Source organism: Heterodontus francisci, chromosome 49 (genome assembly GCF_036365525.1).
Source record: "Heterodontus francisci isolate sHetFra1 chromosome 49, sHetFra1.hap1, whole genome shotgun sequence".
NCBI classification, from domain to species: Eukaryota; Metazoa; Chordata; class Chondrichthyes; order Heterodontiformes; family Heterodontidae; genus Heterodontus; species Heterodontus francisci.
The window spans coordinates 6,975,132-6,990,401 of NC_090419.1; the positions used below are offsets into that span (position 1 = coordinate 6,975,132).

Genomic DNA, 15,270 nt, shown 5'->3' on the forward strand with positions numbered 1-15,270 from the left:
CAGGGACAGAGATCGAGAGACAGAGTGGGCTGACAGGGTCAGGGAGGTAGAGGGAGAGAGAGAGTGGGCTGAGAGGGTCAGAGAGGGAGCGAGAGAGTGGGCTGACAGGGTCAGGGAGGTAGAGGGAGAGAGAGAGTCGGCTGAGAGGGAGGGAGGGTCAGGGACAGAGAGCGAGAGACAGAGTGGGCTGAGAGGGAGAGAGGGTCAGGGAAAGGGAGAGAGAGAGTGGGCTCAGAGGGAGAGAGGGTCAGGGACAGAGAGCGAGAGAAGGTCAGGGAGGGAGAGGGAGAGAGAGAGTGGGCTGAGAGGGAGGAGGGTCAGGGAGGGAGAGGGAGAGTGGGCTGAGGGAGAGAGGGTCAGGGCGGGAGAGACAGAGTGGGCTGAGAGGGAGAGAGAGAGTGGGCTGAGAGGGTCAGGGAGGGAGAGGGAGAGAGAGAGTGGGCTGAGAGGGTCAGGGAGGGAGAGGGAGAGAGAGAGTGGGCTGAGAGGGTCAGAGAGGGAGCGAGAGAGTGGGCTGAGAGGGTCAGGGAGGGAGAGGGAGAGTGGGCTGAGAGGGAGAGAGAGAGTGGGCTGAGAGGGTCAGGGAGGGAGAGGGAGAGTGGGCTGAGAGGGAGAGAGAGAGTGGGCTGAGAGGGTCAGGGAGGGAGAGGGAGAGTGGGCTGAGAGGGAGAGAGAGAGTGGGCTGAGAGGGTCAGGGAGGGAGAGGGAGAGAGAGAGTGGGCTGAGAGGGTCAGGGAGGGAGAGGGAGAGTGGGCTGAGAGGGTCAGGGAGGGAGAGGGAGAGAGAGTGGGCTGAGAGGGTCAGGGAGGGAGAGGGAGAGAGAGAGTGGGCTGAGAGGGAGAGAGAGAGTGGGCTGAGAGGGTCAGGGAGGGAGGGAGAGAGAGAGTGGGCTGAGAGGGAGAGAGAGAGTGGGCTGAGAGGGTCAGAGAGCGAGAGACAGAGTGGGCTGAGAGGGTCAGGGAGGGAGAGAGAGAGTCGGCTGAGAGGGAGAGAGGGTCAGGGACAGAGAGGGAGAGAAGGTCAGGGAGGGAGAGGGTGAGAGAGAGTCGGCTCAGAGGGAGAGAGGGTGAGGGACGGAGAGCGAGAGACAGAGTGGGCTGAGAGGGTCAGGGAGGGAGAGGGAGAGAGAGAGTGGGCTGAGAGGGAGGAGGGTCAGGGAGGGAGAGGGAGTGGGCTGAGAGGGAGAGAGGGTCAGGGCGGGAGAGACAGAGTGGGCTGAGAGGGAGAGAGAGAGTGGGCTGAGAGGGTCAGGGAGGGAGAGGGAGAGAGCGAGTAGGCTGAGAGGGTCAGAGAGGGAGAGAGAGAGTGGGCTGAGAGGGTCAGGGAGGGAGAGTGGGCTGAGAGGGAGAGAGAGAGTGGGCTGAGAGGGTCAGGGAGGGAGAGGGAGAGTGGGCTGAGAGGGAGAGAGAGAGTGGGCTGAGAGGGTCAGAGAGGGAGAGAGAGAGTGGGCTGAGAGGGTCAGGGAGGGAGAGGGAGAGTGGGCTGAGAGGGTCAGGGAGGGAGAGGGAGAGAGAGAGTGGGCTGAGAGGGTCAGGGAGGGAGAGGGAGAGAGAGAGTGGGCTGAGAGGGAGAGAGAGAGTGGGCTGAGAGGGTCAGGGAGGGAGAGGGAGAGAGAGAGTGGGCTGAGAGGGAGAGAGAGAGAGTGGGCTGAGAGGGTCAGAGAGGGAGAGAGAGAGTGGGCTGAGAGGGTCAGGGAGGGAGAGGGAGAGTGGGCTGAGAGGGAGAGAGAGAGTGGGCTGAGAGGGTCAGGGAGGGAGAGAGTGGGCTGAGAGGGTCAGGGAGGGAGAGGGAGAGAGAGAGTGGGCTGAGAGGGAGAGAGAGAGTGGGCTGAGAGGGTCAGGGAGGGAGAGAGAGAGTGGGCTGAGAGGGAGAGAGAGAGTGGGCTGAGAGGGTCAGGGAGGGAGAGGGAGAGAGAGAGTGGGCTGAGAGGGTCAGGGAGGGAGAGGGAGAGAGAGAGTGGGCTGAGAGGGTCAGGGAGGGAGAGGGAGAGAGAGAGTGGGCTGAGAGGGAGAGAGAGAGTGGGCTGAGAGGGAGAGAGAGAGTGGGCTGAGAGGGTCAGGGAGGGAGAGGGAGAGAGAGAGTGGGCTGAGAGGGAGAGAGAGAGTGGGCTGAGAGGGAGAGCGTTATGGAGATCATTGGGGCGTTATATCTTTGTGAAATGCCTTGGGCTGGAATCAGTGACTGGAAAGCTGAGAGAATGTGGCAGTAAGGTGTGGGAAGGCTTGGAGCAGAGGTTGGCTGTATGCTGTGGTTTGTGCCTTCTTGCTCCTGTCAGGATGAGCCAAGCTGTTTTCCTTTCCATTCCTTGCAGGAAAACGAGACACGTCAATATCCTGCTGTTCATGGGCTTTATGACAAAGCCGCAAATGGCCATCGTCACTCAGTGGTGTGAGAGCAGCAGCCTTTACCGTCACCTGCACGTCCTTGAGACCAAATTCGACACCTTCCAGCTCATTGACATCGCTCGGCAAACTGCACAGGGCATGGAGTGAGTAACCAATCAGCGCAGGGCGTGGAGTGAGTAACCAATCAGCGCAGGGTGTGGAGTGAGTAACCAATCAGCGCAGGGCGTGGAGTGAGTAACCAATCAGCGCAGGGCGTGGAGTGAGTAACCAATCAGCGCAGGGCATGGAGTGTGTAACCAATCAGCGCAGGGCATGGCATGACAGGGCATGGAGTGAGTAACCAATCAGCGCAGGGCATGGAGTGAGTAACCAATCAGCGCAGGGCGTGGAGTGAGTAACCAATCAGCACAGGGCGTGGAGTGAGTAACCAATCAGCGCAGGGCATGGAGTGAGTAACCAATCAGCGCAGGGCGTGGAGTGAGTAACCAATCAGCGCAGGGCATGGCATGACAGGGCATGGAGTGAGTAACCAATCAGCGCAGGGCATGGAGTGAGTAACCAATCAGCGCAGGGCGTGGAGTGAATAACCAATCAGCGCAGGGCGTGGAGTGAGTAACCAATCAGCGCAGGGCATGGAGTGAGTAACCAATCAGCGCAGGGCGTGGAGTGAGTAACCAATCAGCGCAGGGCGTGGAGTGAGTAACCAATCAGCGCAGGGCGTAGAGTGAGTAACCAATCAGCGCAGGGCATGGAGTGAGTAACCAATCAGTGCAGGGCGTGGAGTGAGTAACCAATCAGTGCAGGGCGTGGAGTGAGTAACCAATCAGTGCAGGGCATGGAGTGAGTAACCAATTGGCACGGAGTGAGTAACCAGTCAGCACAGGGCGTGGAGTGAGTAACCAATCAGCGCAGGGCATGGCATGACAGGGCATGGAGTGAGTAACCAATCAGCGCAGGGCGTGGAGTGAGTAACCAATCAGCGCAGGGCGTGGAGTGAGTAACCAATCAGCGCAGGGCATGGAGTGAGTAACCAATCAGTGCAGGGCATGGAGTGAGTAACCAATCAGCGCAGGGCGTGGAGTGAGTAATCAATCAGCGCAGGGCATGGAGTGAGTAACCAATCAGCACAGGGCGACCAAAAGCTCGGTCAAAGAGGTCGGTTTTAAGGAGGAGAGAGAGAGGCGGAGTGGTTTAGGGAGGGAATTCCAGAGCTTAGGGCCCCAGGCAGCTGAAGGCACAGCCGCCAATGGTGGAGTGATGGTAATCGGGGGATGGTCAAGAGGCCGGAATTGGAGGAGCGCAGAGATCTTGGAGGGTTGTAGGGGCTGGAGGAGGTTACAGAGAGAGGGAGGGTTGTCGGGGCTGGTGGAGGTTACAGAGATAGGGAGAGTTGTAGGGGCTGGAGGAGGTTACAGAGATAGAGAGGGTTGTAGGGGCTGGAGGAGGTTACAGAGATAGGGAGGGGTGTAGGGGCTGGAGGAGGTTACAGAGATAGGGAGGGTTGTAGGGGCTGGAGCAGGTTACAGAGATAGGGAGGGTTTGTAGGGGCTGGAGGAGGTTACAGAGATAGGGAGGGTTGTAGGGGCTGGAGGAGGTTACAGAGATAGGGAGGGTTTGTAGGGGCTGGAGGAGGTTACAGAGATAGGGAGGGTTGTAGGGGCTGGAGGAGGTTACAGAGAAAGGGAGGGTTGTAGGGGCTGGAGGAGGATACAGAGATAGGGAGGGTTGTAGGGGCTGGAGGAGGTTACAGAGATAGGGAGGGTTGTTGGGGCTGGAGGAGGTTACAGAGAAAGGGAGGGGTGTAGAGGCTGAAGGAGGTTACTGAGATAGGGAGGGGTGTAGAGGCTGGAGGAGGTTACTGAGATAGGGAGGGTTGTAGGGGCTGGAGGAGGTTACAGAGATAGGGAGGGGTGTAGAGGCTGAAGGAGGTTACTGAGATAGGGAGGGGTGTAGAGGCTGAAGGAGGTTACTGAGATAGGGAGGGTTGTAGGGGCTGGAGGAGGTTACAGAGATAGGGAGGGGTGTAGAGGCTGAAGGAGGTTACTGAGATAGGGAGGGGTGTAGAGGCTGGAGGAGGTTACTGAGATAGGGAGGGTTGTAGGGGCTGGAGGAGGATACAGAGATAGGGAGTGGTATAGAGGCTGGAGGCGGTTACAGAGATGGGGAGGGGTGTAGAGGCTGGAGGAGGTTACAGAGATAGGGAGGGGTGTAGAGGCTGAAGGAGGTTACTGAGATAGGGAGGGGTGTAGAGGCTGGAGGAGGTTACTGAGATAGGGAGGGTTGTAGGGGCTGGAGGAGGTTACAGAGATGGGGAAGGGACGAGGGGGCTGGAGGAGGTTACAGAGATAGGGAAGGGACAAGGGGGCCAGAGGGATTGTAGAACGAGGTTGTAGAACAGTTCATAAGCGTGGAGTGAGTGAGCAGGCAGCAGTTCGCCAGTCGGTGCAGGGCATGGGGTAAATGCCCAATTGGCAAAGAGCTGAGTGATGACGGCAGTATCCAATCGACAGATGACACAGGACAGGGAGGAGGGCACCGATTACTGACGGAGGTTGTGGAGCGGGGGGTGGGGTTTGGAATCAGCGTGTACAAGTAGGGGTTCCGGATTTTCCAGTGTGGGGAAGATGGAGCCCGTTGGAACTGGTGCCCCCTCACCATCAGTTCACAGCTGGCTCTCTGCCAGAGGTGCTGCTATTCAACCCCTTTTGGAAAGACGGAGAAACAAGGTAGGGAACGCAGTCTGAACTCCCTGTTCCCCTACGACACTCCTCCTTTAATCTTGTCCTTTTCTCTTTCAGTTATCTTCACGCAAAAAATATCATCCACAGAGACTTGAAATCAAACAGTATCCTTGTGGGGATGTGCGTGCCCTGACTCCAGAGCGGGTCCTCTGCCCCTCCGCGCTCCCAACACCCTGAGCTAGGGCTGCTGTGCCTGGGGAGGCGAGTGCTCCCGCTCCTGACCCCAGGGTGGGCCCTCGACCCCGCTGCCCAGACCCTGAGCTGTTGTGGGCCAAGTTTCTCTTCGTTCCCCCCCCCCCCCGCGCCCCCCAACCGCCACCCCCTCCTCCTCCCCAGCCCCGGTGGCAGAGACGGTGGTTGTCGGGGTGTGGGCATGAGTCGGAGGAGCTGACCGCTGTGGGAGTGAGTTCAGTGGAGGGTGAGGGGTCAGCGCTCTGGGAGGCTGGGGGGACGTTGAGGGTGATGGGTCAGCACCACTGGGGGCGGTGGGGACTGCTGGTTGCCAGCGGCCCTGTGCTTTACTGTCGAGGGAAAGCAGTTGAAACAGTTCCTTCACGGCTGACCTTCAGATATCTTCCTGCACGAGGGACTGACGGTGAAAATCGGGGACTTCGGCCTGGCAACGGTGAAGTCCCGATGGAGCGGCTCACAACAAGTGGAGCAGCCGAGCGGATCTATCCTGTGGATGGTAAGCACAGTCTGTACCCGGGATTGGTTCAGAATATCACACATGATAGGCTGTGTGTCTGGTACAGTGTTTTTGTGTGTGTGTGTGTGTTTGTCTTTGTGTGTGTTTGTCTTTGTGTGTGTTTGTCTTTGTGTGTGTTTGTCTGTGTGTGTGTTTGTTTGTCTGTGTGTGTGTTTGTTTGTCTGTGTGTGTGTTTGTTTGTCTGTGTGTGTGTGTGTTTGTCTTTGTGTGTGTGTGTGTGTTTGTGAGTGTGTATTTGTTTGCCTTTGTGTGTGTGTGTGTGATTTTGTCTTTGTGTGTGTGTGATTTTGTCTTTGTGTGTGTGTGATTTTGTCTTTGTGTGTGTGTGATTTTGTCTTTGTGTGTGTGTGATTTTGTCTTTGTGTGTGTGATTTTGTCTTTGTGTGTCTGTGTGTGTGTGTTTGGCTTTGTGTGTCTGTGTGTTTGTTTGCCTTTGTGTGTGTGTGTGTTTGTTTGCCTTTGTGTGTGTGTGTGTTTGTTTGCCTTTGTGTGTGTGTTTGTTTGTTTGCCTTTGTGTGTGTGTGTGTTTGTTCGCCTTTGTGTGTGTGTGTGTTTGTTCGCCTTTGTGTGTGTGTGTGTTTGTTCGCCTTTGTGTGTGTGTGTTTGTTCGCCTTTGTGTGTGTGTGTGTGTGTGTTTGTCTTTGTGTGTGTGTGTTTGTCTTTGTGTGTGTGTGTTTGTCTTTGTGTGTGTGTGTGTGTGTTTGTCTTTGTCTGTCTTTGTTGTGTGTTTGTCTTTGTGTGTGTGTGTTTGTTTGTCTTTGTGTGTGTGTCTTTGTGTGTGTGTGTCTTTGTGTGTCTTTGTGTGTGTGTCTTTGTGTGTGTTTGTCTTTGTGTGTGTGTGTGTTTGTCTTTGTGTGTGTGTGTGTTTGTGTGTGTGTGTGTGTGTGTGTGTCTTTGTGTGTGTGTTTCTTTGTCTGTCTTTGTGCGTGTGCATTTGTATGCCTGTGTGTGTGTGTGTTTGTCTTTGTGTGTTTGTCTTTGTGTGTGTGTGTGTGTGTGTGTGTCTTTGTGTGTGTGTTTCTTTGTGTGTCTTTGTGTGTGTGTTTGTTTGCCTTTGTGTATGTGTTTGTTTGCCTTTGTGTGTGTGTGTGTTTGTCTTTGTGTGTGTCTGTGTGTGTGTGTCTTTGTGGGTGTTTGTTTGTCTTTGTGAGTGTGTTTGTCTGTGTGTGTTTGTTTGTCTGTGTGTGTTTGTTTGTCTGTGTGTGTTTGTTTGTCTGTGTGTGTTTGTTTGTCTTTGTGTGTGTGTTTGTTTGTCTGTGTGTGTTTGTTTGTCTTTGTGTGTGTGTTTGTTTGTCTTTGTGTGTGTGTTTGTTTGTCTTTGTGTGTGTATTTGTTTGTCTTTGTGTGTGAGTGTGTCTGTGTGTGTGTTTGTCTTTGTGTGTGTTTTTGTGTGTCTGTGTGTGTGTTTGTTTGCCTTTGTGTGTTTGTTTGTGTGTGTGTGTTTGTTTGTCTGTGTGTGTGTGTTTGTTTGTCTGTGTGTGTGTGTTTGTTTGTCTGTGTGTGTGTATTTGTTTGTCTGTGTGTGTGTGTATTTGTTTGTGTGTGTGTGTATTTGTTTGTCTGTGTGTGTTTGTTTGTCTGTGTGTGTTTGTTTGTCTGTGTGTTTGTTTGTCTGTGTGTTTGTTTGTTTGTGTGTGTGTTTGTTTGTCTTTGTGTGTGTTTGTTTGTCTTTGTGTGTGTGTGTTTGTCTTTGTGTGTGTTTGTTTTTGTGTGTCTGTGTGTGTTTGTTTGTCTGTGTGTGTGTGTGTGTTTGTTTGTCTGTGTGTGTGTGTGTTTGTTTGTCTGTGTGTGTGTGTATTTGTTTGTCTGTGTGTGTGTGTGTATTTGTTTGTCTTTGTGTGTGTATTTGTTTGTCTTTGTGTGTGTATTTGTTTGTCTTTGTGTGTGTATTTGTTTGTCTGTGTGTGTGTGTATTTGTTTGTCTTTGTGTGTGTATTTGTTTGTCTTTGTGTGTGTATTTGTTTGTCTTTGTGTGTCTGTGTGTGTGTTTGTCTTTGTTTGTGTATGTGTGTTACTCTCTCACACAGATCCCAGCCTGTCCCCTGTTTTTTTTTTACACAATGATTGCCCTTTATTCTTTCCTTTTGCAGGCTCCAGAAGTGATCAGGATGCAGGACAACAACCCGTACAGTTTCCAATCAGACGTTTATGCCTATGGAATCGTGCTTTATGAGATCATGACTGGGACGCTGCCGTACTCATACATCAACAACCGAGACCAGGTACGGTTCGCGCCAACACAGCGACTGGCCCGGCTCGAGAGTCTGATCAGACCTCGGGATCGCAGGGAGGTGGGGGTCAGTCAGTGAGTGACGGGCTGGTAACCGGGCAGGAGTCACCGATGGACTGGGAAACGGGTTTAGTCAGTCAGTGACGGGTCAGCAATCGGGGGAGAGTCGGTGGCGGACTGGAAACGTGGCTGCGGGGACTGAAAGGCAAGATCCAAGGACGAACAGAAAGAGTTGGTGATGGGTCCAGGAAGCACGAGGACCTGGCGTGACCCAGGAAGACCTGGCGTGACCCAGAAAGACCTGGCGTGACCCATAAAGACCTGGCGTGACCCTTTTCACTACCTCAGGAGCCAGTAAGATATTTTTGAACCGTTGTCACTGTTGTAATGTAGTAAACATGGCAGTCAATCTTACACACAGCAAGATCCCGCAAACAGCATTGTGGTCATCTGTTTTTCAGTCACGTTGATTGAGGGGTAAGTATTGCCAACGCCCCCCCTTTCCCTCGTGGCCGTGGGATCTTTTACACCCACCTGAGAGGGCAGACGGTGGCCTCAGTTTAACAACTCATCCGAAAGACAGTGCCTCTGACATTGCAGCACTCCCTCAGTACTGACCCTGCGACAGTGTGGCACTCCCTCAGTACTGACCCTCCGACAGCGCGGAGCTCCCTCAGTACTGACCCTCCGACAGTGCAGCGCTCCCTCCGTACTGACCCTCCGACAGTGCGGCGCTCCCTCAGTACTGACCCTCCGACAGTGCGGCACTCCCTCAGTACTGACCCTCCGACAGTGTGGCGCTCCCTCAGTGCTGTCCCTCCGACAGTGCATCGCTCCCTCAGTGCTGACCCTCCGACAGTGCGTCGCTCCCTCAGTACTGACCCTCCGACAGTGCGGCGCTCCCTCCGTGCTGACCCTCCGACAGTGCGGCGCTCCCTCCGTGCTGACCCTCCGACAGTGCGGCGCTCCCTCAATACTGACCCTCCGACAGTGCGGCGCTCCCTCAGACCTGACCCTCCGACAGTGCGGAGCTCCCTCAGTACTGACCCTCCGACAGTGCGGCGCTCCCTCAGCACTGACCCTCCGACAGTGCGGCACTCCCTCAGTACTGACCCTCCGACAGTGCGGCGCTCCCTCAGTACTGACCCTCCGACAGTGCGGAACTCCCTCAGTACTGACCCTCCGACAGTGTGGCGCTCCCTCAGTACTGACCCTCCGACAGTGCGGCACTCCCTCAGTACTGACCCTCCGACAGCGCGGAGCTCCCTCAGTACTGACGCTCCGACAGCGCGGAGCTCCCTCAGTACTGACCGACAGTGCGGCAGTCCCTCAGTACTGACCCTCCGACAGTGTGGCGCTCCCTCAGTACTGAACCTCCGACAGTGCGGCACTCCCTCAGTACTGACCCTCCGACAGTGCGGCACTCCCTCAGTACTGACCCTCCGACAGTGCGGCGCTCCCTCAGTACTGACCCTCCGACAGCGCGGAGCTCCCTCAGTACTGACCCTCCGACAGTGCGGAGCTCCCTCAGTACTGACCGACAGTGCGGCACTCCCTCAGTACTGACCCTCCGACAGCGCTGAGCTCCCTCAGTACTGACCGACAGTACGGCAGTCCCTCAGTACTGACCCTCCGACAGCGCGGAGCTCCCTCGGTACTGACCCTCCGACAGTGCGGCGCTCCCTCGGTACTGACCCTCCGACAGTGCGGTGCTCCCTCAGTACTGACCCTCCGACAGTGTGGCGCTCCCTCAGTACTGACCCGCCGACAGCGCGGAGCTCCCTCAGTACTGACCCTCCGACAGTGCGGCGCTCCCTTGGTACTGACCCTCCGACAGTGCGGCGCTCCCTCAGTACTGACCCTCCGACAGTGCAGTTCTCCCTCAGTACTGACCCTCCGACAGTGCGGCGCTCCCTCAGTACTGACCCTCCGACAGTGCGGCGCTCCCTCAGTACTGTCCCTCCGACAGTGCGGCGCTCCCTCAGTACTGACTCTCCGACAGTGCGGCGCTCCCTCAGTACTGACCCTCCGACAGTGTGGCGCTCCCTCAGTGCTGTCCCTCCGACAGTGCGGCGCTCCCTCAGTACTGACCCTCCGACAGTGCGGCGCTCCCTCAGTGCTGTCCCTCCGACAGTGCGTCGCTCCCTCAGTACTGACCCTCCGACATTGCGGCGCTCCCTCAGTGCTGACCCTCCGACAGTGCGGCGCTCCCTCAGTACTGACCCTCCGACAGTGCGGCTCTCCCTCAGTACTGACCCTCCGACATTGCGGCGCTCCCTCAGTACTGACCCTCCGACAGTGCGGTGCTCCCTCAGTACTGACCCTCCGACAGCGCGGAGCTCCCTCAGTATTGACCCTCCGACAGGGCGGCGCTCCCTCAGTACTGACCCTCCGACAGCGCGGCGCTCCCTCAGTACTGACCCTCCGACAGTGCGGCGCTCCCTCAGTACTGACCCTCCGACAGTGCGGCTCTCCCTCAGTACTGACCCTCCGACAGTGCGGCTCTCCCTCAGTACTGACCCTCCGACAGTGCGGCTCTCCCTCAGTACTGACCCTCCGACAGTGCGGCTCTCCCTCAGTACTGACCCTCCGACAGTGCGGCTCTCCCTCAGTACTGACCCTCCGACAGTGCGGAGCTCCCTCAGTACTGACCCTCCGACATTGCGGTGCTCCCTCAGTACTGACCCTCCGACAGTGCGGCTCTCCCTCAGTACTGACCCTCCGACATTGCGGCGCTCCCTCAGTACTGACCCTCCGACAGTGCGGTGCTCCCTCAGTACTGACCCTCCGACAGCGCGGAGCTCCCTCAGTATTGACCCTCCGACAGGGCGGCGCTCCCTCAGTACTGACCCTCCGACAGCGCGGCGCTCCCTCAGTACTGACCCTCCGACAGTGCGGCGCTCCCTCAGTACTGACCCTCCGACAGTGCGGCTCTCCCTCAGTACTGACCCTCCGACAGTGCGGCTCTCCCTCAGTACTGACCCTCCGACAGTGCGGCTCTCCCTCAGTACTGACCCTCCGACAGTGCGGCTCTCCCTCAGTACTGACCCTCCGACAGTGCGGCGCTCCCTCAGTACTGACCCTCCGACAGCGCGGAGCTCCCTCAGTATTGACCCTCCGACAGGGCGGCGCTCCCTCAGTACTGACCCTCCGACAGCGCGGCGCTCCCTCAGTACTGACCCTCCGACAGTGCGGCGCTCCCTCAGTACTGACCCTCCGACAGTGCGGCTCTCCCTCAGTACTGACCCTCCGACAGTGCGGCTCTCCCTCAGTACTGACCCTCCGACAGTGCGGCTCTCCCTCAGTACTGACCCTCCGACAGTGCGGCTCTCCCTCAGTACTGACCCTCCGACAGTGCGGCGCTCCCTCAGTACTGACCCTCCGACAGTGCGGCTCTCCCTCAGTACTGACCCTCCGACAGTGCGGCTCTCCCTCAGTACTGACCCTCCGACAGTGCCGCGCTCCCTCACTACTGGCACGGGGCGTGTCGGCCTGGATTATGGGGCTTGAGTCTGTGGAGTGGGGACTGGAACCCACAGTCTTCTGACTCCGAGGCGAGAGGGCTGCTCCCTGAGCCAGTGGAGGGAGTCAGTGATTGATCAGGAACCTGGGGAAGGGAATCCATGACAGGAAGAGCGTTCGTGAAAGGCCAGATGCCCGGGGAGCAGAGCGGGTGACGGACCAGGAACCAAGGAGGAGTCAGTGATGGGCCAGGATCCTGGGGAGGAGAGTAGGTGACGGACCAGAAACCGGGGAGGGTGTCAGTGACGGACCGGGTGCCTGGCGCAAGAGCCCACAGTTAGTGGAGCCTCTGTGCCCTTGACAACGGGGAGGGTGCTAAAAGGTTGCCAGTGGCAGGACTGAGAGTTGAGTGGGGGCATAAACTCAGTCCCTCTCTTGCAGATTATCTTCATGGTTGGCCGTGGGTACCTGACCCCTGACCTCAGCAAGGTGTACCGCAACTGTCCGAAGGCGATGAAGCGGCTGATTGTGGACTGTATAAAAGTGAAACGGGATGAGCGCCCCCTGTTTATACAGGTAAATGCTTGCCCGACTCATTCACGCGCATTTAGGAGTCTACATGGCCGCGCGTTGCGCAGTGGGGAGGCTCGAGGGGCCGAATGGCCGACACTGCTCCTAATTCATATGCCCCACACCGAGCAGAAAGATCCCTCCCCTCCTCCCACGTCGGGGGTTCCCACACCGAGCAGCTGCCGTTGGTTCGGGGATCGAAGGCCCGTCCTCTTGACCCGTCGGGCGATGGCGAGCGTGCGTCCCTCGCAGTTTCTGCTGTTACGCTCACAGGGTGAGGTGGAATAGGAGGGGTGGGAGGCTCGGGCAGAGCATAAATGCCAGCACGGAGCGGTTGGGCCGAATGGCCTGTTTCTGCGCCGCGGCCTCGACGTAATTTGAGTAGGTTGCTGTACGTCGGGTGAGGACCAGGTCAGGCTCAGCTGCTACCCACCTGGGCAGGCATTTTATGATGGGCACCGGTTTAAGCCAGTCGCCTCAAAGCAGGTTCACATCAGCTATACGATCAGGGCAGCACCCGCAGAGCCTGTACACCATCAGGAAAGCAGGGGGTAAATATCCATATTTGACATTAAAAGTCTTACATCTGTGGGCACTGCCATTATAAAGCCCGATGTCCACTGTTGTGACCAGGTGAGGAAGGGGTCTGAGGCTCCCCTTTTTCTCCTCCTCTGATTCGACCCCAACAGGGTTTATATTTTAAACACAGTGATTTAACTTACCACCTCAGTGAGCATTTCCTCCTGCTGCTGTAATATATAATTGTAAATGAACCAGTCAGACAGGTTTTCTTGAGTTTAAACAAGAAAGATGTAAATTTATTAACCTTATCACTCTAAACCGGTTAAAATTACTGAAATACGCAGCGCATTCATGCTCCAATTCATATGAGAGGCACGCACTCTCACACACAAATAGATACAGAGGGGAAAACACAGAGTTGGGAGGTTAGAGTAGAGTCCTTCATAACAATGAAATTTATATATAGAAGTGTAGTCCCGGTGGTCCTTAGTTGAAATTGAACTCTTGAAGTCCTCGCTGGGCCACGTGCACAATTCGGGCTTGCTTCTCTGGTTCTGGAAGGCTGAAGAGAGGCTTTATCCATCTTCTTTTGCTGACCGTGAGGATCTGCAGATTTTAGGGATAGCTGCAGCCAAGGCTCCCCTGGGACTTTGCTGGAGAGGGCGAGAGAGGGAGGTGCTTCCTATTGGAGTTCAGTTACTGTCACCTTTCTCTGGCACAATTCACAAACTCTCAGAGTTACACAGGTGGTCACGTCATGTGGCCACCTCTTTGTTTGAAACAGCACCTTCTGGGAGGTCGTTTGAAATTCAAGGCTGTTCATACACACATGGGGTGGGATGGGGTCGGTGGCGGGCTGTTGGCTCTTGCAAAGTCAATGGGTGTCGATGGCTTTTGACGACCAACATTGACAAAACCATTCTCGGTAATTGAATCAAAGAGCACCCCCATTGTTCTGGTTAGACTGGGCAATCACCTCTGACTCCCAGCCGGCCTTTGGCGCCTCATATGCAAATTGTGTGTGGCCATCCTAGCTGCTCTTTAAAAGTTATTTGTAATAATGTCTAGTAAAACGTCTCGGACAAAGTTCCAAACGACGTAATTAATGTTTTCAATTCGGCGTGTGGGATTTCTGCCACACCACCTTTATAATGGGCAGCGCCTATGTAAACACGTCACGCTGTAATTACACCCTCCCGCCAGTGGTGGCACTGTAGCAATTCCTGGCTCCTCAGCCTGTGCTGGGCAAAAGCACCTCTCCTGCTGTCAGTTCTGCTTCTGCTGTTGCCAGATTGCCATGAGTTTTGCTGTTTAGCTATAGACAATAAATCAAAGCATTTTAATAGAGCTTAGGGCAGACTGAACCAGGGTCGTGCGCGCGTTTAACGTAAATGTTTAAAAGGGGACGCTTCTCTTTTTTTTTTGTTTGTTTCCGTCCTGCGTGTTTGAGTGCCTCCTAATTCCTCCAACCCTGCAGATACTGGCTTCCATCGAGATGCTACAGCACGCCCTCCCAAAGATCGAGCGGAGTGCCTCCGAGCCCTCGCTGCACCGGGCCGTGCAGGCCGAGGACGTCAACCCCTTTGTGCTGACCACGTCGCGGCTCATGCCTTCGTAAGACCGTGACCCGCCGGCCTCATCACCGCTGCCGCCGCCTCCTCTCCTCGGCAGGGGCGCAGTGGGGGGGACTGCTCTCGACGTACGGCGCAGCCTCACCCGGAGAATATTTTCTTTCGCTTGAGAAATGTTTCCGCCTCAGAACCTCACACGTGTAAATTTTCTGATCAGTGACGATGGACGTGGGGACCAGACATCAGCGTGCGTGTCAGACCGCTGCCCCTGAAGGCGGTTTCAGGAGCGCCTTTATATATAATTATTTCTTTAAATTTTCCTTGATTTGGCAAAGACGCAGCCATCCTTTCGCGAGGAAACCCAGCCTCCGAGCTGTCCGATGGAAGGTACCTTGACGGGGTGGGAACTCTTAGCCTGTAGCTGGAGATATGGTGGGAAGGGTGAAGGCGTTGGTGGCTGGGGGCCGGGGGGGTGGGGTGGGGGATCTCTTAAACCACTGCTGTGTTTCAGCCCTGGGACTGTGCTCGCTGGGGCCACGTGTGCTGGGCTTTGAGACTTGGCCTGTGGTTGTGGCCAGTTTCTGGCTCACTGAATTCCTGCCTGGGGATTTGCTTTAGGCCCTGGCGTTTCCTTAAATGGAATGCCCCGTCATCCTGCATATCGACTGGCTGGCAGGTCCAGGTACACCCGGGATCTCCTGACATCGGGCTCCAGGTACACCCGGGATCTCCTGAAATCGGGGTCCAGGCACACCCGGGATCTCCTGAAATCGGGGTCCAGGCACACCCGGGATCTCCTGAAATCGGGGTCCAGGTACACCCGGGATCTCCTGAATCAGGGGTCCAGGTACACCCGGGATCTCCTGACATCGGGGTCCAGGCACACCCGGGATCTCCTGAAATCGGGCTCCAGGTACACCCGGGATCTCCTGACATCGGGGTCCAGGCACACCCGGGATCTCCTGAAATCGGGGTCCAGGCACACCCGGGATCTCCTGAAATCGGGCTCCAGGTACACCCGGGATCTCCTGACATCGGGGTCCAGGCACACCCGGGATCTCCTGAAATCGGGGTCCAGGTACACCCGGGATCTCCTGAAATAGGGTTCCAGGTACACCCG

The 15,270-nt window shown here is 56.2% G+C and overlaps 1 protein-coding gene across 1 annotated transcript in view; it reads left to right on the forward strand.

Annotated features, from left to right (window-relative positions):
• LOC137358314 (serine/threonine-protein kinase A-Raf-like) overlaps window positions 1-14,967 on the forward strand; it is a 672,271-nt gene extending 657,304 nt beyond the window's left edge. Inside the window, exons 12-17 of the mRNA XM_068024252.1 lie at window positions 2,312-2,488; window positions 5,144-5,190; window positions 5,656-5,774; window positions 7,886-8,017; window positions 11,929-12,063; window positions 14,057-14,967. Coding sequence (XP_067880353.1) covers window positions 2,312-2,488; window positions 5,144-5,190; window positions 5,656-5,774; window positions 7,886-8,017; window positions 11,929-12,063; window positions 14,057-14,197 — 751 coding nt within the window. The 3' untranslated portion in view covers window positions 14,198-14,967. The remainder of the gene's footprint in view (window positions 1-2,311; window positions 2,489-5,143; window positions 5,191-5,655; window positions 5,775-7,885; window positions 8,018-11,928; window positions 12,064-14,056) is intronic.
• The last annotated feature ends 303 nt before the right edge of the window (window positions 14,968-15,270 follow it).